The sequence below is a fragment of the Hemibagrus wyckioides genome, linkage group LG16 (assembly GCF_019097595.1).
Source record: "Hemibagrus wyckioides isolate EC202008001 linkage group LG16, SWU_Hwy_1.0, whole genome shotgun sequence".
NCBI lineage: Eukaryota > Metazoa > Chordata > Actinopteri > Siluriformes > Bagridae > Hemibagrus > Hemibagrus wyckioides.
The window spans coordinates 13,116,918-13,140,924 of NC_080725.1; the positions used below are offsets into that span (position 1 = coordinate 13,116,918).

The 24,007-nt window shown below is 37.6% G+C and overlaps 1 protein-coding gene across 1 annotated transcript in view; it reads left to right on the top strand.

The window, feature by feature from the left end:
• Positions 1-463: 463 nt before the first annotated feature.
• dscama (Down syndrome cell adhesion molecule a) overlaps positions 464-24,007 on the top strand; it is a 69,519-nt gene continuing 45,975 nt past the window's right edge. The window contains exons 1-3 of the mRNA XM_058411389.1: positions 464-1,152; positions 11,810-12,127; positions 12,290-12,436. Coding sequence (XP_058267372.1) covers positions 1,110-1,152; positions 11,810-12,127; positions 12,290-12,436 — 508 coding nt within the window. The 5' untranslated portion in view covers positions 464-1,109. The remainder of the gene's footprint in view (positions 1,153-11,809; positions 12,128-12,289; positions 12,437-24,007) is intronic.

The window sequence follows — 24,007 nt, forward strand, 5'->3', positions numbered from 1 at the left end:
AATTAAAACGGGGTTAATATGGAGCACTTTGGCTTAATGGCTGCACCGCATGCGATGCAGGAGCTGAGATTTGTCAAGGTCAATTAATGAATGCAACTTAATGCCGGCATGTAAACGTCCCCCTCTCACTACTAACCCCACCACTCCAACCCCCACCCGTGCACAAAATGCACCCCCCCTCCTCCTCATACCCCCCCTCGGGGCTCATGAATTATAAAGCAAACACGCCAAAGGACACGGGTCCATCTCGTCCAATTAAGACGGCATGAGGGAGCTGCTGTACCTGTCCCTGTTCTCTCTCTCACGTTGTGTGTCTGTGTGTGTGTATGTGTGTGTGTGTGTGTGCGCGTGTGTGTATTGGAAATAATTGTAAATATCAGAGAAGGGGAGTGATGCTGGAGGTGATGAGGGAGTTGAGTGGTTGGAGTCAGGGTGGAGTGGCCCTGCACCTTTAAGGAGAGAGAGAGAGAGAGAGAGAGAGAGAGGGAGAGAGAGAGAGAGAGAGAGAGAGAGAGGGGGTTATTCCGCAGTGCTCGGAGCCGAGCGGACGTGTGTGAGCGCGAGGAGCAGCACGGGAAGATGTGTGTGTGTGTTTCCTCCTGGATGGAGCGACATGGTGAAGAGGGACTCACTTCTGACTACAGCTAACAGCCGATAAAGCCGACTCTCTGTCTGGATCTCATACTTTATGTTTCATTTATTATTCAACCTGTTATTTTTTTTGCACTTTTTCTTTTTTTTGAGGTCCGAGGGAAACTTTGGCCGTGATTTCAAACACATGACCAATCAGAGAGGATTAACTTTTTGTTTTTTGGACGCGTGCTGTTCCTGTTACTCGCGGATGAGGGTCCACCTGTGTGAGGGGCTTTAGGGACGACAATCAGCAGAGATAGAGTGAGAGAGAGAGAGAGAGAGAGAGAGAGAGAGGAGAGAAAGAGAGAGAGAGAGAGAGAGAGAGAGAGGTTATAGAGCTTATATTGATATATGTCACACTGACAGCCATAAATTAAAGATTTATGAAGTGAAATATTCCAGAGTGAAGGAAAACATAGCAAAAGTGAGGAGAAGAGGATAGAAAATCTGAGCTTGGGGATTGAAAGGAGCGGGGCATGAGGATATTGGCCATCATCTTTTTCCAGTGCATCTTGAATGGTGAGTTGTTGTTTTTATAATAATAATAATAATAATAATAATAATAATAACAATAATAATAACAATAATAATAATAATAATAATAATAATAATAATAAACCTGAATCTGATAACTGAACAAATTCTTTAAAATCCATTAAAATCATTCTCCTAGGTTTTACAAAACTATGAGCGCCATAAAGATTTATATTCTTATAAAACCATAAAGATTTATATTCTTAAAAAAACCCTCGATTGGTAATTCAATATGCAAATTGTGGATTCGATTTTTTTAAAACTCCACAGTGTGCAACAGAATCTGGTGCATTTGCATGCTTTTCAGATCTCTCTATGAAAACTGCAGCATTTTCCCTCCAGTTTTACAAAATAAAAAGACTCCAGCTTTTAAATGATCATAAAATTAATTATTTATTTAATTGTTTTGATTTATTTATTTATTTGGGTTTTATAATTATGATTTAAATTATGAATATTTTTTCTGCAAACTGCATCTGCAAGTGTACACAGTTTCAATGAAATAAACACATCCTACCATTCATGCTTTCATTCGATCTAAAAGTAAACATGCAACATTTAATTTCTAATGATTTTCCCGGTTAATGTTAGAAACGATGCTGAAGAAATTTTGAATATGAAAAATAAACAGCAGACATCGACTGCTGGGTTGAAATAAATTGTATGATTGTATCAGGTAATGTCCTGTATTAGACTGAAATATAAATATATTGAAAGAAACAAAATCAGCTTGTGTATTTCTGTTTTTATGGCGTCACATGCGCCATGTTGGAAACGGCATTAAAGCAGGAGAAAAAAAAATCCCAAATTCATCAGTTTATCAATGCTGTGTGCGTGTGAGTGTGTGTATATGTGTTTTTTTCTTCTTTTTGAATTCTGTTTTATTCCAAGTTGTGCAAATAAAGTGAAATGTGAATGACCTCTAAAAAAAACCTTCTTGACGCAAAGAAAAAAAAAAAACGTGGCCGCGGATCTAAAATGGAGAGGCGTAAAATGAGAGGGGCTGCCGGTTGCTGGGCTAAATCAAGAAGGGTGTGTATAGAGGGAGGTGGGGGGTGGGGTTTTGGTAGGGTGGGTGGGTTTGCTTGGTGGATGTAGGGGTGGTGGTCGTGAGAGGGGTAAGAAGGGAGTGGATTCAGGGAAAATGGGGGCATTTAGGTGGATTTTTATAGAAGATGGACGAAGGTTCGTTGGTGTGCGATGGTGGAATGTCAAGCCAAGATGAGGGGAAAAACAAGAATGAAAAGAAAAAAAACGTTGCATAGCAGAGCTTTAACACAAAGCACATAGCCTTGCGATGATGGACACTTGCAGAGAAGCGTGTGGACCTGCGTTTTTCTTTTATTGCACTCTCATGCATCCAGGAGAGAGATTGTATAACCGCCTTAAATCCTACTGATGCTCTCACATTGAGTCTTAGTTATTTATTTATTTATTTATTTATTCTAACGAGTGTTGCCGTTCGATCAATACAGCCCCATTTGCGGCAGTGTGTTTGTGCACTCAAGCCACGTTCACAGAGTATCGATCTCTATCAGGATTGCGTGGTTTTTTTTTCGGGTCAGCGTCAGACCCGGAGGCTGTGGATGGGCTGTGGTGCAAGACTGAGATATCTTACAGTATGCAGCATTCAGGCTGCTCCCTAGACGGTCACTATGGAAACCCTTGTCATGGACAACGGCGCTTGTGTCGCGCAGGTGACCCCGGAAGTCCGAGTGCACAACAACTGGCAACCTGCTGTTTATACGCCAACGCATTCAAGGTTTCAGGGAGGAGGAAGAGGAGGAGGAGGAAGAAGAGCAGAAGGAGGAGGAGGAGGAGGAAGAAGGACATGCTGCTGCAGCTCCTGCTTAAACTTGTTTAAGAAGCCTTTAGGAACTCAGAAATTTTGTTTATCCTTAAAATTATACCGTTATACACTGTTAAAATCTTCAGCAGCACATTCAATCAATGTGATATGATCTTTTAGGTCACTCACTCGTAAAAATAAGGTTCTTTTAGGTTCTGAAATCAGTTCTGAAAAGAAAAAGACATTTTCCACCAAGAATAAAGAAAAGAAAAAAGATCCCTGAGTGTTCTAGAAAGAACCTTTTCATTTTTGAAAAAAATTAAGGATTCTCCCAGAAAGAAATTTTAAGTAATTATCCTACCATGAAAATGTGGAACTCAGAAAAAACATGGTTCTTTATGGGTTTGTTGTGTTTTCCTGTAACACTTAAATTTTTCTAAAGTGCTCCAATTTGGAGAAATAAAATAGAATGCCTTGGATTCTGAATAGTACCTTCAGAAACCAAAAGCCATAAAGAACCCTGTTTTCTAAGAGTTCTTCTAAACTTCTAGCTAGAGCTTTAAAAAATTAAATATTTCTTTATTAGAAATGGTTCCAAATAGAACCCATCAAAGAGTCCTTAATTAGCTTCTTTCTCTTCAAAAAACAAAGTAAACACTTCCACACTGAGATCAATCCTTAAGCTTTCTTTACATGTATAGAAAAAACTTACAGGTCCTACAAGGAACCTCACTATTGCATATCTTGCCATTACAACAGACTCAATTTCATTGTTACTTTTATGCTGCTGTTTGCACAATTACTTAGGTATTTGAACAAATATTACCATTTGCACTGTCACTTGTAACATAAAATTGCACATCAAGGCTGCACTGCAATTAACCTCATTTCTCTTTTTCGTGTTCCCCCCTCCCTTTTTTAAATTGTGATTTATATTCTGTACTTATTTGCTGCTTATATATCTTGTAGTTTTTGTTCTTAACATGCGCTAGTAACATCTGGTCAGTTATCACATCACCCTGTGTATACTGACTATTTGTAAGATATACAGTGTGCAATTTACAACCTGTCTTTGTGTTACTGTCTCTATTGCTGCTTGATATTTGGAATTTCCTCCGTGATCAATAAAATATCTATCTATCTATCTATCTATCTATCTATCTATCTATCTATCTATCTATCTATTAGTAGAATATATTCTATTAGTAGAATATATATATATATATATATATATATATATATATATATATATATATATATATATATATATATATATATATTCTACTAACATTTATGTACAACATTTTACATTTAGATGATTACCTGATACAGCCAAAGAAAATTTTAAAATCTCTAACACCTTTTGTTTGAATCTAGAACCCAGTTTGTTCTGCAACATGTTTCTCTGTGAGACAAGCTTTCCAGCAAAACCCGTTAGAAGAGAACCATACAGCATGATTAAAAGCAAAATCATAAGAATTTCCATGAGACTTGTACTTTATAGGGTATGCATCAAAGTGGAAGAAGAAAAATCTAAAGAACCCAGGAGGAACCTAATTAGAGTGTATCTAAACTCTGCCTCCTCTTCCTTGAACCTTTAGAGCATTTCTGTAGAACTTAAAGCTTTTATTTAAATCTAGAACCTGAGATGTTGCTTGCTTGATGCGTTCCCCCAGTAGAACCAACCTAGAAGAGCTAACCAAGGAACCCTTGAAGAACGTTTTTTTTCCTCCTCAGACTGTATGCACTGTTCAGTTCTTGAGTTGATGTCAGAATGTTGAAGATTTCTTTACACTTTTATATAAAAAAGGAATATCTTGAACTCTTGTTTAGTCGTTTCTTTAGTTTGGGTTTCTGAAAGAACCTTTAAATCTTGTATATAAACCGTTAGATTCATTTTTTATGAAATAAAGACTGCAGTGTTGGCAAACATGTCCTAAATCCTTCTGAAAATATGAAATAAAATTCCAGAGACGGACATCTGAAGTATCCACAATATTAACATTCCAATAAAAAATCCTTGGTTATCAGATTTGTAAGGAAATGTGATTTTTTTCTGCATTTAACTCACGGTTCTCAGCTCTGATGCGTGTCGAAAGCATTTGCATGTAAAATAGAGCTGCTTTCGAGAGCTCTTCTGGCTCTGGAGTGCTCTCTTGCATGTCGCGTCTCCATTAAAACACAGCCATAATTGGGACAACAAACCCGTCCTCCGGAGAGACGACAACGGCTAATAAGGAAAAACAACCGAGGAGCCACAACAGGCCGAATCCCATACACACCTGACTGGACACTAATGAGCAGCGCAAATACTGGACAAGGCTCGAGAACCTGAACACAACTGTCTGATATGCAAGAGAAGGCGAGAAATATAAAATCCAATCTCAATGGCGTGAGGATTGCGGGACACCAGAAACACCATGTTGGATGATTTCATCGCTAATGACATCAAGATTTCTTCAAGAGTTTTATTAACACCTTTGTTTGAAATACATTACTTAAAATACAGTAATTTATTTTTAGCAAGAAAATGCTATTTTGAAAGCTATATCCCTCACAGAACCCACAAAGAACACTGTTTTTTTTTTTTTTGTTTGTTTATATTTATTTATTTGTTTTTTATCTTTACTTTTTTTGAACACAAAAAACAAATAAAATTTTAAAATAATTCCCGGTAACATTTAAGGTTAAAATCCAGAACCTGGATCTCTGAAATTTATGTAGAACTTATGCGTAGGTTTAGAAGTAGAACCCTTTCAGAAAGAACACTAATGTGAACACAATGAACCCTTGAGGAAGATTTTGTAAGCAATATAGAAAATAATAAAGATGGCATTGATACAACGTGAGGGCAACGAGGAACTGACAGGAAGTTTACATCAAAATTATAAAGATTTCCACAAAGTATTTTAAGCACAACAAGGCTATGGTTTTTGGTTCCAAGTTGAAGAACCTTTAAAGAAAAAGAAAAAGAAAAACATACTAATGAACCCACAATGAACCCTAATTCCAAATCCATCAGGTTCGATCTTCTGCAAGAACCTTTTAAAGTATTTATGTATAACTCAAGTAGAACTATAACTCGTATAGAAAGTTCTGACCAAAGATCCCAAAAGAAACCTGTTTTCGAAAGCAGTTTAAACCTGAAATCCATTGACAACAGGCTCAAATTCATTAGAACAGAATGAAAATAATCAATTTCAATTATGCTGTCATATAACAAAAATAACAAAATCACTTTTACCTCGTTCAGATTTTTAGACATTTTTTGTTAGATTCCAGTTTTAGGTTGTGCTCTTACCTTTGTTGCAAAATGTTTGCATCTTCTAAAATTCTACAAAATTATTATTTTTTATTTTTAGATATTTTATATTTTGGATTTTTTAAAAGATATTTTTAGATATTCTTTTATATTTTCTTTTTTGTTTTCCCCTTATTTAGTTATTTTAAATCACATTTTATTTTACTTATTAAAATGAATTGAAAATAGAAATAAAATAAAAAATATAATTTTACTTAATTTTTCTCTTCTATTACTCTTCTATTTTTATTCCTTTTCACTTCATGTGGTTCTGTGTGTAATCATGTGTGTGACAGATTGATTTGTATAAAACTTGGAAGTTGTGCTACACTGGACATAGCTCGATTTCAAGATCGAAATCCTACTTTTTTCATTTAAATTCATCAGATATGACCTTGACCTGGCAAGAAAAAAACTCCCTGAGATGACATGAGGAGGAAATCGATATATATTTATATAAACTTACACAGTTTAGTGTAGTGTGTGTGTGTGTGTGTGAGAGAGAGAGAGAGAGAGAGAGAGAGAGAGAGAGAGTGAGTGTGTGTGTGTGTGTGAGTGTGAGTGTGCACTACTGGAAAAAGTTAGTTTTTTTTTGAAAGCAACTTTTCCAACTTTTTGCCATTTTTATATGAAAATCTGACAGACTTTTCATCCATTTATAATTACATTTATTAAAAAAAAAACTAGCACAAGGATTAAGATGCATCTTATGACTAGCAATAACTGTTATTCAGCTAAGCTAAAACTTTTCATGTTCCAAATGTTTTTTTCTTTTCCTTTATAGTGAGTGATGAGGTTACAGTCACAGTCATAGGTCTGGATACAAAACCACTTTGGTTTATTGTAATCCCTGAGAAATTCTGGCCTTGTGTGGTTACAGTCACTAACAAGCTTCAGGTGCTAGTACAAATATTTGCTAACGAACGGCATGTACGCTGTCGTCTCTATTATTTTTTTTTTCAAACGACGCTCTCATCTTCTTTCCCGGCCGTCCCGCTCCGTCTGCTTGTCTACACGGCGAGCTGTCGCTTCAGCCGAGGAAATCTGAAGGACGTAAGGAGCAGCAGACAGAGCGGCGAGATAACGGCGAGAGCTTCAGGTGCACTTATTACTCTGCAGATCTGATGACTTGGCATAACGAGTGTGTGTGTGTCTGTGAGCCTGGACGGCACATGCAGTCCACTAATGAGCGTTCTTCTGTCATCCTGCAGAGAAGTGGGTTGGTGCTGATGCTTGTCTCTTATGTAAACTGTTATGTCTTTTTTTTTTTTTGCACAGCGCCTGAGGATGAATGCAGGTTTTGTTAAATTAAACACTGCTGTCAGGTTCCACTGAGTGCAAGTAGGACAGACATCCTTGTGTCTTAGCATTAGTGATATCTGCATACACTAACGGAGTGATTAGCAGGACTAGGACTGGGTCACAATACAAATTGGCATGAGACGAAAAAACAATCTGAGAGAGCTGATGTAAAGTTTATTTTAAACAAATCCTGCCTCATCCAGAAATAAGAAAGAAGTTTTAAACAACAGGAAACAATGACCATATAAGGAAGACAGACTGAGTGTGCAAAGCCAAAAGGGTCAGAATCAAGCTAAAAGGGTAGCATTGACACATGCACCACAGCTCTGCTGGATTCTCCATTTTGATTGGACTAAAGACGCCGGCTAATTTTTTTTAAAACTAATAGCAGCTCTGATGTTATTGAAGCTGCAAAACACAGGTTTATATTATACTTTGTCGTTGCTATAGCGACATCTAAATCACAGGGAATTGAACCACTTTTCCGGAAACAAATTAAAATGTTGATTTTTTATTTTTATTTTTTAAAAAAGGGCATGATTTCAGCCCCTAGAAATGTGTTAAAGAAGAACCACACATTAAAGAAAGCGCCGCTAGCCCCAGGCCTATTCTGTTCCCTTTTCTATTCTATTCTATTTTATTCTATTCTAATCTATCAGCCAGTCCCCAGAAGTGATTATGCTAATTGTTGTTTGATCAGATGATTAAATTATAATTTGATTAATCCTGAGCACTAAACGTTCAGAATACATTTACATACGCTTGGCTGCCTCGGCGCATGGAGTGAATTTTCCCTCTGTCACGAACCCAACATGAGCCATTAGCGGCATGACGAGGAGGAAAACGCCTTGGCTTAAACATAGACTATAAGGAGGATTATTTAAATTATCCTCTCTCTCTCTGTCTCTCTCTGTCTGTCTTTCTGAAAATAGCTTTTTCTTATTGGTATGCGTACGGCATCAATTTGCCAAGTGTCCATCAGGAAGATTTATGCACATGTCAGACCGAGAATCCCAGAGGTAACACATCAGAGAGATGAAAACAGGGTCCGAGCTGTCCTCATGCCTGAGCGGACATTGTGGTGGAAATTTTTATTTATTTTTTGTAATGTTTATTTTTGCGGTTGTGTGATTTTAGATGCCGGTTTTTGTGAAATCGGGGGATTTTTAAGGGGGATGGAGATCATGCAGCACTGCAGAGCTGATCTCAAGATGGAGTAGGGTGGGAAGGGGACAAGGGGGAGAGAGAGAATGGCCTTGAGCAAAGGGCGGTGGTGTCTCATCTGGTCACATGACCCAGGCTTGCACAGAGCCCCTATATTATTTGGTCATTTCCCATTTTCCACTCGAGTTACGCAAACACTGATGCGGATTCGGGGATGGGTTCATGGTTGGTGTTTATGAGCATCACATTGGGCATTTGGTTTTCTCCATGATAAAAAAAACATGACTTCCACACACAGCATTAGAAACACATGACAATCTTTCAAGGATCTGTTTGCACCAATATATAGATTTTTTTTCAATTTCTAATAAGATGAAAATAAGATATTGTGGATTGTAAAAAAAATTGCTGCGGTAATTTATTTGACAACACGAGGGTTAAAATGCAATTTGCCTCCACAGCGAGAAGCCACTTGTTATTCCTCCAAATGTTTTCATTCAGGGATTAAAAAAAAATCAGACTACGTGGTGCAATCATGTTGCAAAGCGATTTTTTCCCTGAGCCGAGTGGAGAAATCAAGCGTGTATGTGTTTACATATTCATAGCATGCATTGTGCTGATGGGACATTAGGGAGCTCAGCTGCACCGCAGCAGCAGAGGGAGCTCATTTAGTCCCCAACCCCAGCGCTTTCTCATCTCAGCCCGATTCAGACGTCAACATCTCGCGCCACTGTAATTGATTTGGACCTACCAAGGCCGTTTGATCTCGTTACCGCGAGCGGCGAGGCTGTAAATGAGCATTTGCTCCGGCGCCGTTTAGATGATACTCAGATTATCTCACTTAAGAGACGAGGAAGAGGAGGAAGAGGAAGGGGGGGAGTTGATTTTCTGGCAGTTGCTTGGCTGTGTTCTCTCTCTCCGAGTATCAAAGGGGACGTCTGTGTTTTTACATATTGGACACGAGCGGGGGGTAAATGAACTGAGCTTTGCTTAATATTCATGAGAGCAAATTGGAAAAGGGCTGGTGTGTGTTGGGGTTTGCACAAGCCTGAGGGCAGGAGCGGGAACTCCAACGCTTCCTCTGGTGGCTTGTTCTGCTGTCCTCGTCTCCTGCTCTCTCTGAACAAGCTCCGCTTTAATTACCTTCAGACGGCGACAGGGCTGCTGTGCGGGGTGGAAATGTTCTACCTTGTGACATCGTTTGCTTGTACCATGACCCATCCACAGGCAAGGTGACGACGGGTGGATGGCTGTCCTGGCTCTGTCAACTCGACTCTTTATATAGACGAAACTAGTGTGAATAATCTTTAATAGAAATGCGTTTAAGCTCAAGATCTGGTGCTGCCACAGCCATTACATCAATCATGGTGGTGCTAGCCAATTGGTGTTATATGTGAGCTCATGTATGAGGAAGAGGGCAGACTGCGGTATGCTGCTGTGTGATGCACATGTCTCTGAGGAAACACGTGTCATCCTTCGCACTCCTGTAACCTTGTGGACAATAACACAGGCTTGACTGGTGGGCGGGAATTGACAGGAAATGAACTATAATCCATATCCGATTATTCAGCATTAACAACTCTTTTATGATTAATCAGGTTTGAACCCAAGCACAGCAGGACTTGCAAGAAAAATAAGAAAACCGAATGCTAGGAAAACCTGTGAAGCAAGGCCAGGCTGATTTCTTTCTACACCAGATTGTTGATGCAGACTATTAGTTAAAGTCATGTCAGGTGATTAGAGTGACATGCCTCCAGAACCACAGGAAATATTCCACCTGACACTGGGAGAAAATTCCTGCAAGTCTCTCTGCCACGTCGACTGGTTTCTCTCCCCATCACATCACCATGGCTGTATATTTCTGCCCTTGAGACATCACCCTCATGGTTCCGGAGACATTCGAAGTGCACGTTAGAGCCAAGTTTTACGTCAAGCTTTAATAGGAATTAAAAAGCCTTGTCTGTTATACATTTCATCAGCATTCATGTTTTAAAGTAGCACAAGTGACTGATGCTTGCCGTCAGTGATGTCGACTGCATACATGGAGAAAAACATCAAGGTTCTACTAGGAACAACTTTTTCGAGTTTTCTTTGTTACAAAAATTTTCACATCCAGAGAGAGTGAAAACAAGAATGCAATGTAATGTAGCTATAAACAGATAAAAAAAAGGCATGTTTTGTTATTTAATAAATAATAATTTATAATTGTTGGTACATTTTTGTGGAGTAAGAGAAATGAAACACTTCAGGATGTGCTGTTATGGGCAAATAATCAATTCCACTTTGTCACATCACCTTATCACTGATTAATTTTCTTGTTACAGCATGACACCCAATGTGTAATTCCTGGGTTACTTACAGATTATAAATTTTTTATAAAATTATATTTTATATTTTCTTATTCTATCGATTGAACCAAAAAGCTTCATACAAGATGCTAAAAGTCGATCATTGTGTTGTTTTTTTCCAGGACTTTCTTTATGGAAGAAATTCTTAAATTCTTTCTAAATTCTTTTAGAAAAACACCCCTGTCTGTAAAGCATATGTCACCATCACTGACTAATGGAGTTATACGACACTGAAACTTCTTTTGTCTCAAAACACATTTAAAGAAACATAAAAAATTCAGACGCTTTTTCCAGGCTCGCTGTTTCCTCTGCGCTCCAACGAACACCATGGTCTGGGTAGTGGAGATTTTTTTGGTTTTATTTGTTTTTAGTGCTTTTTGAGGGATGGGATGGAGAAAGATGATGTGAAAGTAAATAACGCAGAGGTTCTGGGGAGATTTTTTCGGAATGTTTACATTTAATTGGAATTTGTTTATTTTACGTTGTGGCTGTAAACTGAACACAAGACACTGTGTAACTGTAAACGGATAAAAAGTGCTACATGTCAGACTGTATGAAGCAATCGTTGGTGTGGTATAGAAATATTATTTAGAAAGATATTAGTTATTCATGCAAGCAGCTCTGGATTTCATTTATTATTTATTACATGTGGTTTGTGGTGTTTGTGCTAAAGAGGTCTGGATTTATTTGAATCCAAACCAAACTTGACTTTTCTCCCTCATCTCACTTCTCTTGCAGTTCTCGGTGAAGATCTACATTCCAGCTTGTATTTTGTCAATGCATCTCTGCAAGAGGTAGTGTTCGCCAGCACCACAGGGACGCTGGTGCCCTGTCCCGCAGCCGCTGTGCCTCCAGCCACGCTGCGCTGGTACCTGGCCACCGGCGAAGAGAGCTACAACGTGCCAGGGATCCGCCACGTGCACCCCAACGGCACGCTCCAGATCTTCCACTTCTCTCCCTCCAGCTATAGCAAAGTGATCCACGACAACACGTACTATTGCACCGCCGAAAATCCTTCAGGGAAAATTAGAAGCCAAGATGTTCACATTAAGGCCGGTGAGTACCAGGAGTAGGTTTGTGTCCAAATTCATTAAAAAAAGCTAGTTTCTGCTAGCTTTGTCCCTCTTTTAGAAGATTAGGGCTCTAATCATATCTTGAAGTTCTTGATGTCTGAGTCAGGTTCTTGATGTCTGTGTTTGTGTTTCTCCCTGTGTGCAGTCTTACGAGAGCCTTATACGGTTCGAGTGGCGGACCAGACAGCCATGAGAGGCAGTGTAGCGGTCTTCAAGTGCATTATTCCTTCCTCAGTGGAGAAATACGTAACTGTTGTGGCATGGGAGAGAGACACCGTCCCCCTCGTCTCAGGTAAGACCCGGGTCTGCACTGGCCGAGCTGCTGTGAGGGATTCTCACACCTGAGACCTGCTTGCTGGGTTTAATCCTGGGTATGAATGAAATGCAAGAGGAGGTGATGTTGTGTACTGGAGAGTGTAAATAACTATTATGACTGATTTATTTATTTATCTTTTGTTTATTTATTAATAAATTTATTTTTATTTATTTTTTCAAAACACCTTTTTAAATCTGAACTCTCTGGTCTGAGCTACTAGGAATTAACATTTTTGGGTCAAATGCGATGTGTTACTTCCTGTTTCGAATTTTACATCAACTACAGAAAGGCATTCTGGATAAAATGCATCTGACTACCAGAATTATTCCTCTATCTGCTTCAACCTACAATAAAAGTTTTTCATGACCTCAAAAAATTCAATGTGGCACCGATATGATAATGATGATAATGATGATGATGAGGAGGAGGAGAAGGATTTGTAGAATTCCAGTAAAATCATAAAAAAACCTTTTATTTATTTATTTGTTTATTATTATTATTATTATTATTATTATTATTATTATTATTATTATTATTAATATAATACATTCAATATTATATTCAACCTCAGACAGTCCACCCAGTGTCTACTGAACGTCTCATGACTCATGAAGTTTATATGGCTACAAGTTCCAGAATCCTCCGAGATTGAATCTGATCGGCTAATTGCTCTTCCGAGTCTAAGCGCTTTCCTGCAGCAGAATAACAAACTTGTGAACACGGTAAACTTGCATAAGCCATGTGCAGGAAATAAACTAAAAATAAATCTGTTTATTAGAGTTTGTAGCAGTTAAAGGTGATTAAATGACATCTTCTGAGCCATGAGCTCACAAATCCTTGTGATTGGCTCTTGTTAGTTTGTTCAACAAGAGAGAGAGAGAGTATGCCCCGCCCACCCAGTGAGCACAGACATTTTCAGGGTTTTTTAGAAATCTGACACATCAATACAAACAACTCATTACCAGATGGGCATGGCTTGTGTAATACAGCGATCGTGAGTAATTTTGCGTGCCATGTTTACATTTTAATTAGTGGTTGGTCCCTCGATTATTGGGATTTCTCTGACCTGTTCCTGTTTTTGACCCAGTCTAGACTCCCTGTCACAATCTGATCCTCAAATGTAAGAGCTGATATGCCAGTTGTGTCACTTTGCTTTACTGTTTTGACCCACTTCTCACCTGACTTAAGGCACAAAGAGAGAGAGAGAGAGAGAGAGAGAGAGATTTGAAAATTCACCTCGGTTAAATGGTACATGACCGTGTCCTTGCCTTGGGGCGGACGGCTCTCTCTGTGGCATGTTTAGCAAACTCAACTGAGAGGCTAACAATTTTCGATTTTGAATGTACCAGCAGCTTCCAAACAGTTTGAAAACATTAATAACTAGAACATATTTATATATTTATATATTAACTGTGATATCCTACAATCATATCACCTAGAGCTGATTGTTTGGAACAAAAAAAGTTCAGAAATAGACGTCTGTTCTGTGGAAGTGTTCTTCAGCCAGCACTCAGTTGTTCTGTTTAAATATTTGATGAACAAAGGCAATATTTCACAAAACAAATAGATTTTAGATACAATTCAGTGCATGTGTCATAGCGAGGCACGGAGCAACTCTTCACTTACACTGACACAGGGCTCTTACAGGGACTTTGGAGTGCTGTGTGTGTGTGTGTGTGTGTGTGTGTGTGTGTGTTTCAGACTACATTACTTTTTGGTTTCTTTAAATGTTCATGAATAAAGCAGCTTTGTATGAGGAGGTTAATATAAAAAAATATTTTTTTAAATTTTTTTGAAGAAAGTTTTTATGGCCTCAAAAAATTCAGTGTGGCACAGAGATAAAACCTTTTAAATTTAAAATTAAAGTTTTAAATAAAACCTGACATTTAATTAATTAGAATGTAATTCTTAGATAATTAATAATTATTATTATTAATAATTAATTATATTATTAAATAATTAAAAATAAGTCGTGAATAAATAATAACATAAAGTATGTGCCAATAAAAGTAATACGCATGAATAAAGGTAGATATTACTCAAGCGTTGTCTTTTTTTAATGTTAATATTTCTGAAAATACTAATGCATGTTAATGGAACATATTATTTTGATAAACTGTGGCTCATTAATGATTAATTAGTTTATGACTAAAGAGTCTTTTAGAACGAAAAATCGCTGGAGGAAAAGAAATTCAGTGCTTCTTCCCTTTCAGCAAGTTAATGATGGTGTGTAGAGTCTGTGAAATAAGGTTCAAGAGAATTCGTTTCAGGGTTTTGAAGTCGCTAATATGCAGAACCTCATCTGTTTAGCGTGCTGCGTCCTGACATTTTGCAAACCGTTGAGCAGCTAGTTGACCGTTCTTGCCCCTGAATAACTAATAATCACTGCACCAAACAAGGAGGAGGAGCCCAGTTCATTCCCCACCCACTTAATGAGGCAGATCTAACAAGGTTTCAGTGTAATTAGCATTTTTACTGCCCTTTTCATGGGACATGCTTCCTGAAAATCATTTTTATACCATGGATAATGATGATGAAATCAACACAGCATTAATAAATATATTTAAAATGGCAGTGTGTTAGTTATACAAGCTAATCTATAAAGAAAACGCCTATTTCAGCCTAGCTAATGGAGTCAGAAGAGGTGGAGGGTTGAGGAGCACCAACAACATGGCTGTCATTTTACTAAGAAAGCCAGGAAAGAAAGGGATATTAAGGATTAGAAAGGCGGAGCTCTCTAGGCAGATATCAGAGGCTTTACTCTTCCAATTTTATCACTGCATATTTTATTGTTATAATGTTTGGTGTATTGAGCTTATCAAGATAAATCACAGAGCTAAACAGAAATAAAAGAAGAGAGTCTTTCCAGAATGGGTAAAAACCATTTTCGCTCAGAAAACCTCTGGAAATTTCCATTTAAAAAAAAAAAAAAAAAAAAAATGAGCCTTAGTGTGATGAAGAAAAGGATTCATGGAAGTGGAGAGGGGAGAGAGAAAAAAATCAATACCTGTGTGCATTAATCATGCTGTGAGTGCCGACGGGAATTATGGGTACACTGAGGGATAGAGAAATGCATTTGTACATTCACACACTAGCTAACCTGCATCAGATGCACTCAGCACACTTTTAGCAACTGCTCGAATCTCGTCCCTAAGGAGGTGGAGATGTGTGTTGCTAATAACGCTAATCCTACTCCAGAACATAGCTGGTTCTCACTGCAGCATGTCTTTAGGGCTGTTGGTGTCATAGCGAGGCTTTGGTGCAATATAGGAAGTAGAGATATACACACTTGTTGTTAAAGGAAAATAGTTTATAACTACTTTTAATTGTGTATAGTTCCTGTCATAGCAGCGATGAGCAGTCGTCCCCTCATCAGCCTCACTTTTTTCTCTTTCTTCAAGTTACTAAAAGGAAAAAATCTTTTTTGAATCTTTTCTTGAATCCGAATTTTTAAATCCTTTACCATATCCTTTAAATCCTTTAGTGTATCAACTGAATCCTTTACCATATTATTTGAATAATTTTAATCCTTTGCTCTACGATTTGAATCCTTTAAAACCTTTACAGTATCGTTTGAATCCTTTACTGCATTGTTTGTATCTTTGAAATCCTTTACCATATCATTTGAATCCTTTACTGTATCATTTGATTTCATTAACTGTATCATTTGAATCCCTTAGTGTATGCTCTGAATCCTTTGAATCCTTTACTGGATCATTTGAATAAATGATTTGAACAAAGCGGTGAATTTAAACAGACAACTTCACCATATCATTGATTCTGCATAATTCTAGTTAAATATCATGATGTTTTGTTTATCGTTAGCTTTATTTTATGTAGAGCAACTGCCATAAAAGTCCCTCTGTATGAGCTGTTACGATGGCAACGATAGCGTATTACAATGAAACATTTCAGAAGCGATCTTAGACAAACTGTCTGACCAATCAGAATCGAGAACTCAACAGTGCTGTGATATAAAGCAGTCTGATTAGCATACACTGGCCCAGATGGAACATAAAAACGATCGTAAAATGATTAGTTTGATCGTGCGTTACAAGAGGCACGTCTGCACGGCTCATAAACGGCTACATTGTTAACCATTAAGCCAGGAAACGATTAGCGAGGACATCGGGACTAATCTTCTATAAACACGGCCGGGCTCGCGCTGCCGTCTCGCTGCTCTCAGAGCTTGCAGTGCTGGATCATCGCCAGGTCACTACGCATGGCCAAGATCCAAAACGGGGCTCAGCGATAAGCGCAGTGGAGGCTAATTAAGGCAGCAGAGAGCCATTTGCGTCCACTTATGAACACTTGCATGACGCCTCATGAAGATGCCTAAAAAAACAATGTGTTTAGTCAGATTAAACGGTGTGCAAGGGGAAAGAAAATAAAGGTGCAAGAAAATGACGTCATCACGAGCATTTGATTTGATTTGGGCGAGATGTAGAATGGCTGTCTAAGCTATTTTCTGTGTCTGTGTGTGTGTGTGTGTGTGTGTGCATGCATGTGTGTGTCCAGGCCACATTAGCCAATTAGAGTTGATGGCCGTGTCTGCGAGCGCTTATCATCAGCAGGCAGCTGCTGCCATGCATTTGAGTGCATGAAGGATGGAATGTGTGTCCATGTTATTATTATTACTTTTTTTTTACGTGTGTCCTTGTTTGTGCGAAGCAGAACGGAGGCTGCTGCCGAAAAGAAGAATCATAGGACACTTTGCTGTCTGAAAGATGGCTTCGGTTATCCTTCGAATTTCATTTAAGAAGCAGTACACACGCACAACGTTTTGCATAAGCCATTATTTTGACTGTGAATCTCAGGGTGAACACCAGGCATAAGGAGACTGAGGAGGAAAAATCCACTCGTGTAAACGCTTTTAAACACCAGTGAAAATAAATCTTGTTTGCATTTCCACATATATGAATAATAAAATTCTAATCTATATTACTAATAACTATCAAGTCCTTCCTTTCCTGAAAAGCCGACGTGTTGTTGCTAGGACGTTGCAGTCACCAAACCACATGACTCAAACCTCCTCAGCCAATAAGAGCCGACTCAGTACTTGCTGAGTGTCATTTTTTCTCCTTTAATCAGCTGCCTGAAGAAAGCGAACAAAAACAAGCTCGAAGCCTGCGTATTAGCTGCGGTGAAAAGATAAGGCGCTAAACATCTGATATTCAGCAAAAGCCCTCCGTCTTTTTCACCACTTTGGGAGATTAGCGTCTAAAATCGTTCGGATGCTCGAGCTCCAAGATGGATGCTGGATCAAGTGAACACAGACGGCCATTTTCTCTACAAGATTCAGTTCAGGATGTGATTGGAAATGTTTCACTTAGACAGTTGTATAGTGGTTAAGGTTTTATTTTTAAAAACCCTCAGCTTGTTTTGCAAATAATATGTTATTTTTTATTTTACAAAATTGTGTCAAAAAATCCCCTTATTTTTAATAAAGTAAAGGCAATTTTCACAAGTTATAAAAGGTAACGGGATTTTTTAAAATTTGTATAAAAATACCTTTATAATTATAATACCTATATAATTTTTAACTTTGTGTCATTACATACTTTTTTATTATAATAGAATTCATTTATTTATTATAGAAAAAAATGATGTGCATTTTCTTTATTTTGCCCTTAGGCTTTATACATTTGTTATTAACCTACAGACAATGTTTTTTTAAAAGCTAATTACTAAAATAAATTATTTTAAAGCAATTTCTGATTCTGAGCTAGTATAGTTTTTTAATTTCACAATTTCATACTTTCTCATGTAAGAGACATTTTCTAATTTTAATTTATTTATAAAAACATAATTAATAAAGATTAATAAACAAAAAGATTAATTTTTAGATTTTTTTTAAATAAAATCTACATATTAAAACAGGAAATTGTGTATTTTACATTAAAGAAATAGAATAGATAACAGAATTATGTTTTTTTTTTCCTGCAGCGTGACTCCATTGGTATGGAAATTGATGGATAATAAATAAAAATGCCCAAAATAAATAATACCTAATTAATTTTAAAAATTGATTGATACCTACAATAATTGAATTGAATTAAAAAACAGTGAATTTTCCATTGTGTGGTTTGTGTTTTTTCCCACTCAAGCTTTTTTTGAGTCTGTTTGGGAGTGCAGGCATCACTGCAGCTGTATGCTCCATATCTCCAGTTCCTCATGTTAAACAGCTATTATCAAGTCCTCAGTTTGAAAAGCTCACACTGTGGGACTGTATAATCAGCATCTTCCGGATGCGTTTGCTTGCCTTATTCTGCATCCAGCATATGGCTCCTGGAGGATTAAACCACATGGACTAGTGCCATCGGTGGCCCAGAGACCCGACAAGATGAGCCAAGAGTTGGGATCACGTACAGCTGAGGGGGAAATCAACATAATAACAGAAACCTTTTCTGAAAGACAACCAGATTCCCCTTAAGAAATGAACTGGATTTAGAAGTAGACAGTTTGCAGCATATGCTCATGAATTCTTATCATATGCAGGGAGGAAAAGATGACTGTAGAGTTTTGGAAGTGTATTGGTGGCCCACGTGAGACAAACAGGAAGTCGGATTGAACCCTGAGTCGCCTCAACAACGAACCATCTGTAATCAAAGAGGCAGCACAAAGACAGCTTTCACTAGCATGTGCTAATCTGTGTGGCATATGGGCATGAAGTGGAATTAACATGGAGGAGGAAAATAAGGCAGAACGAATGAATCAGAGCGCTGCAAGGAGAAATGTCTTTAATTCTTTGGAACTTAAAGCAAGTGAGCTTAAAGCAACTTAGAACTGGGACTGTAAAGTCTGTTAGCACTCTTAGCTGTTTGTAAACTTTTCAAACAAAATTGAAAAAAAAATTCATACAGGAAAATCGTTCTGATATTCAGCTGAATCTTTATATAATTCTTGACTAAGTCTGACTCGTAAAACAAAATGGTCAAAGAATTGAAAATCCGTGGACAAGAGGAGCCCTGCAAACCCCCTACCAAAAACAAACAATCAAAAACGCTATGATAAAAATTAATTTTTTACATTACTTACATTATAGAAGCTATAAACAGTCCTAACCCACCACAGATCGTCATTCATAAAGTGTAAGGTCCTCTTTCTTGAAGACCTTCCAATGGTGGAAAACCTAAATTTGAACTTAAACTTGAAGTTGGATCTGGATGATATCATTTGAATCCTTTACTGTGTCATTTAAATCTTTTGAATCCAATACTATAACATTTGAATCTTTTGATTAATTTACTGCATTATTCGAATCCTTTACAATATCATATGAATCTTCTGAATACTTTACAGCATCATTTGACTCCTTTGAATCCTTTGCTGTATTGTTTGAATCCTTTGAATTCTTTACAGTATCATTTCAGTCCTTTGAATTCTTTACAGTATCATTTCAGTCCTGTGAATTCTTTACAGTATCATTTCTGTCCTGTGAATCCTTTACAGTATCATTTGAATCCCCTGAATCTTTTAGAGTAGCATTGAATCCTTTGGTGTATTGTTTGAATCATTTTAATCCTTTACAGTATCATTTGAATCCTCTGAATCATTTGTAGCACTGTTTGAATCCTTTCAATTCTTTGAATTTTTTATGGTATCAATTGAATTCTTAACTTTTTTTGTTTGTATAAATCCTTTATCTTTACAGAATTATTTGAATCTTTTGAATCGATTACTGTATTTTTGAATCCTTCAGATCCTTTACAGCGTCATTCATATCTTCAAATCCTTTACTGTATCCTGTGAATCCATTACTGTATCACTGGAATCCTCATTTGACTCTTTTGAATCCATTGCCAAATCATTTGACACATAAAAGTTTTTTTACTGTATTACTTAAATCCTTTATATTTTTAACTTTAAATGTATTCAGAAGTCCACTAAAAGTGGCAAATTAACAAATTTTCACAAGAACATCAACCAGTCTTGCTCCATTTTGAAGAAAATGTTGAATCTTGAAAAAGGCTGAATCTTTGAATAATTAATGACTCAAATCAGATTTTGAAACTTCAATCACTATCATAGCAAAAAACCCAAACAAACAGAAATGTATAATGTTCCCCTGATGTTCCTCGTGTTCATTACTGAAGGTAAGCCACATATGCTGATCATCTCTCTCTCCAGCCAGCAGTTAGTGAACCATTTAACGTTTGATTGTACTTTAATGAGTGCCCTCTGGCTCCCAGATTCAAACCGATGAACCCCTCTTCAACACTTTTCCTAGATGCTTGTTAAAATGGCTTCCATCTTATTTGATCTTTTCCCCATAAAATATTGTAAATATTTGCTGCAAACCTTGAATACTCACTCAATCACTCATTCTGAAAATCTGCATTCAAATTAAAGTACATTATTTCCAATCAAATTAAGTTAAGCCCCGCCTCCCAACATCTGACACTGAAATTCTCCAGAAAGGTGTTATGCAGATGGGACCATTTTTTCTTATTTTTATACAAAAATCTGCTGAGGTTCAGATCAATTTGGATTACAACATGACTCTGTCTGCATGTATCAGCAGATCTGGGTTTTTTTTTTTTGTTTTTTTTTTAAAAACAGCAATTCTTAACGCCGTCTCATCCACCGACATATCCACCGGGTTTTCTGAAATACTATGGTATTTTTCCCTTTTTCTTCTTGTTCCCTGTAGGGTTTATCATATTAGCACTGTTGGCACCTCAGGACTTTAGTGAGCTCTTAATGTCAATGCAGCATTTATGAAGGCATTAAACTTTGCAAACTGAATTGCAAACTGAAACAGAATATTTTGGGGGAAATTAAACAGGTCAATAAAAAGAGGAAAACTGTTCAGCTTTAATTGAGTAAAAATTGTTCCCAGTAAAAATCTACTAAAACTTAATCCAGATTATGCATTCAAATTGTCAGTTGAGTCAACTGATTAAAAATGAATGTTTGAGAACATTTGTAGCACAGGCATGGCGAAGAAAAAACGATGGTATAAAATAATTAAACTGATATTCTATATTTTCTGTAGCTGATTTCATAATTTAAACAGTCCTAACAGTGAGCCCTGACTCATTCGCCACACAAAGGTGTTTTTGCAATTTAATGGTTTTGTGTTTTTTCTCTTCCGTCTAACTGAAAACTAAAATCCTGCATTTTATGTTTTGTTTTGTTTTTATTTATATTTCTTTTTCATTGAGTCCTGATGTGTCGTCATTAGATATAAGAGTGGTACTAAATGAAAATATATGTTTTGACTTAATGACCCAATTAAATTAAATTAAATAACTAAGTTTATTTTAATATCTAATTTTAATTGCCATCTTAATTAAGAAATTGCTACAGATTTTTTTCTCTTTTTTTAGTGCTTGTAGTTGTTCTTCATTGGTTTATTCTGAAATCCAATTAATTGGCTCTTAATAGAATCCCATAAATGGAAAATGTTTTTGGAAAGTATCTGTTTAGTATTTGTGGTAATTAATCCAGACTTTAACAATAAACGAAAAAGATTCTTTTGAATGCTTTACAATTCAATAGAATACAATACATTAACAATTTTGTTGAATTTTATATCCCTGTAACTAAACTATGAATCTTTGAATCTTCTCCATGCTGTGTCTTGAAGATTCCATGTGTCGTTTGTGTTATTTTTGTGTCATGTAAACGTACCTGTCGTTGGTTTTGTCGGTGTGAGTCAGAGCCAGAGTCGGTGCAGGTGAAGCGTCTGGGGAAGTGAACAGATGGAGGTGTTTAGTGAGCATGCCGACTCGAACCTGTCACTCGTCATGCCGGCTTGGAGGAAGCACCATATGCCTGGCATGCTGAAAGCCCTCCACCGTGACATGAAAGTCAGTGCATCCTGGGACAGAATGAGTGCTTTTGTGCGTGTGTGTGTGTGTGTGTAGTCTTGTCACTAGACAAGAGATGTGAGAATAGTTGTCACTATTAGAAGCATGTTCGTTGCCATCACCGTCACTGTCACTCCAAGTCTGTTTTGCGTCACAACTTCATTAGCAGTTTGTGTGACACCATTTACATTTATGCCATTTGGCAGACGCCTTATCCACTTATATTCATCTCTTTTTTTAATACAGCTAAATAATTGAAGGGTAAGGGCCTTGCAGTGGGTTCAGGGGCGTGGCCTTAACCACTGAGCTACCACTTCCAAGCTACACCAGGGTTCATTATTTAGCAACTGTCTGATTTTTTTTCTGCTTGGTCAAAATATGAACATAAACGATATGAGATCTGGTGCAGGATTATTATTCAACTGTAATTAATTCCTGGAACAAAGTCATGAAAAGTAAAGGACCCTGTGGTGTTTTTTTTACCCTGTGTCCTTGCACAGAGGGCACCGTGTGGTGGAGTTTGTCAGGCAGACATGTTGGCGCTCTGTAAGCTCATCTGCTCGGTGGGAAGCCGTGGCATCTCTCACCACCACCCTGCTGTGAAGGTTTTGTTGGCCATCTGCTTGTCCCTGGACTCCCATGGACCCTAAAGGTTAGCCGGGTAGCTCCTGTGTGTGTGTGTGACATCACGTCATAATGCTGACGCTTCATGCTGAGGTGGAGGAATGATTTATCATCGTATTTTTCCCCAAACACAGTCCTTCAGGGAGACAGGGTTGGTGTTTTGCTTTTTTTTTTTTTCAGAACATTTTTAAAGCTGCTATAACAGCGTGTGTTTATTACCAAGGAAAAACTTTACTTTTTATCATTTTATGGTTACATCAGATATTGTGGAACATCCTATCACTTACAGCAGCTAGAAACTGCTGTTCCTTCACCAGGCTTTCTTTCAAGACAAAAATACGCATCTTGTCATGTTTTCGAGAAACTCCTCTGTCCTGAAAATGTCGGAAAACTTCAAGACACGGCTTTACCTCCGACTGACACCAGAGACTCCTTCCATTAGTGATAACTACATTACTGTCCAAGCTGCTGGTATAGAAAACGAATTGACGGCGTCTGACCAATCAGATTTGCAAAGCTGCAGTTTTAGTTTTACTTTATCAGTTATAGTTTGTTTTTTATGTTTTTAAATTGTTTTTTTTATATAATTTGAATCTGATTAGAGTGTCTTCTAGAATAATTTTTTATCGTTTTTTATTTTTATTTTACTGTATTACTCAGTGCAGATCTACGTTTCACAAATAGATTAATAATTGATATTTAACATGATAAACCCTTATGTAGATCTAGCATTTAGTATTTAAGCTTTTTTTTCTTTCATGTAAGCAGGTTTTCTCAGAAAATATCTTCTCCAGCCTCTTTTATCTGCTAACACACCTGACAGCATGGCGTGGAAAGCAGCTGTGTCTCCAGCAGGCAGGATGCTGTTTTGTTATCAGGAACCTGTCGTTCTCTCTAAGAGCCTCTTTTGTGTGAGCGTGGCCGAGAGAGAGAGAGAGAGAGAGAGAGAGCATGGCTCACACAGCACACTGACACCGCTTTAATCCCCCCTCCTACTACCACCGCCACCATCATCATCATTGCCCTTCCTCCCCACCTCTAATGTCAGAGCGGAGCCATAGAGTCACACGGCCAGTTGCCACAGTAACCAACTCACCTTCCTCCTCCC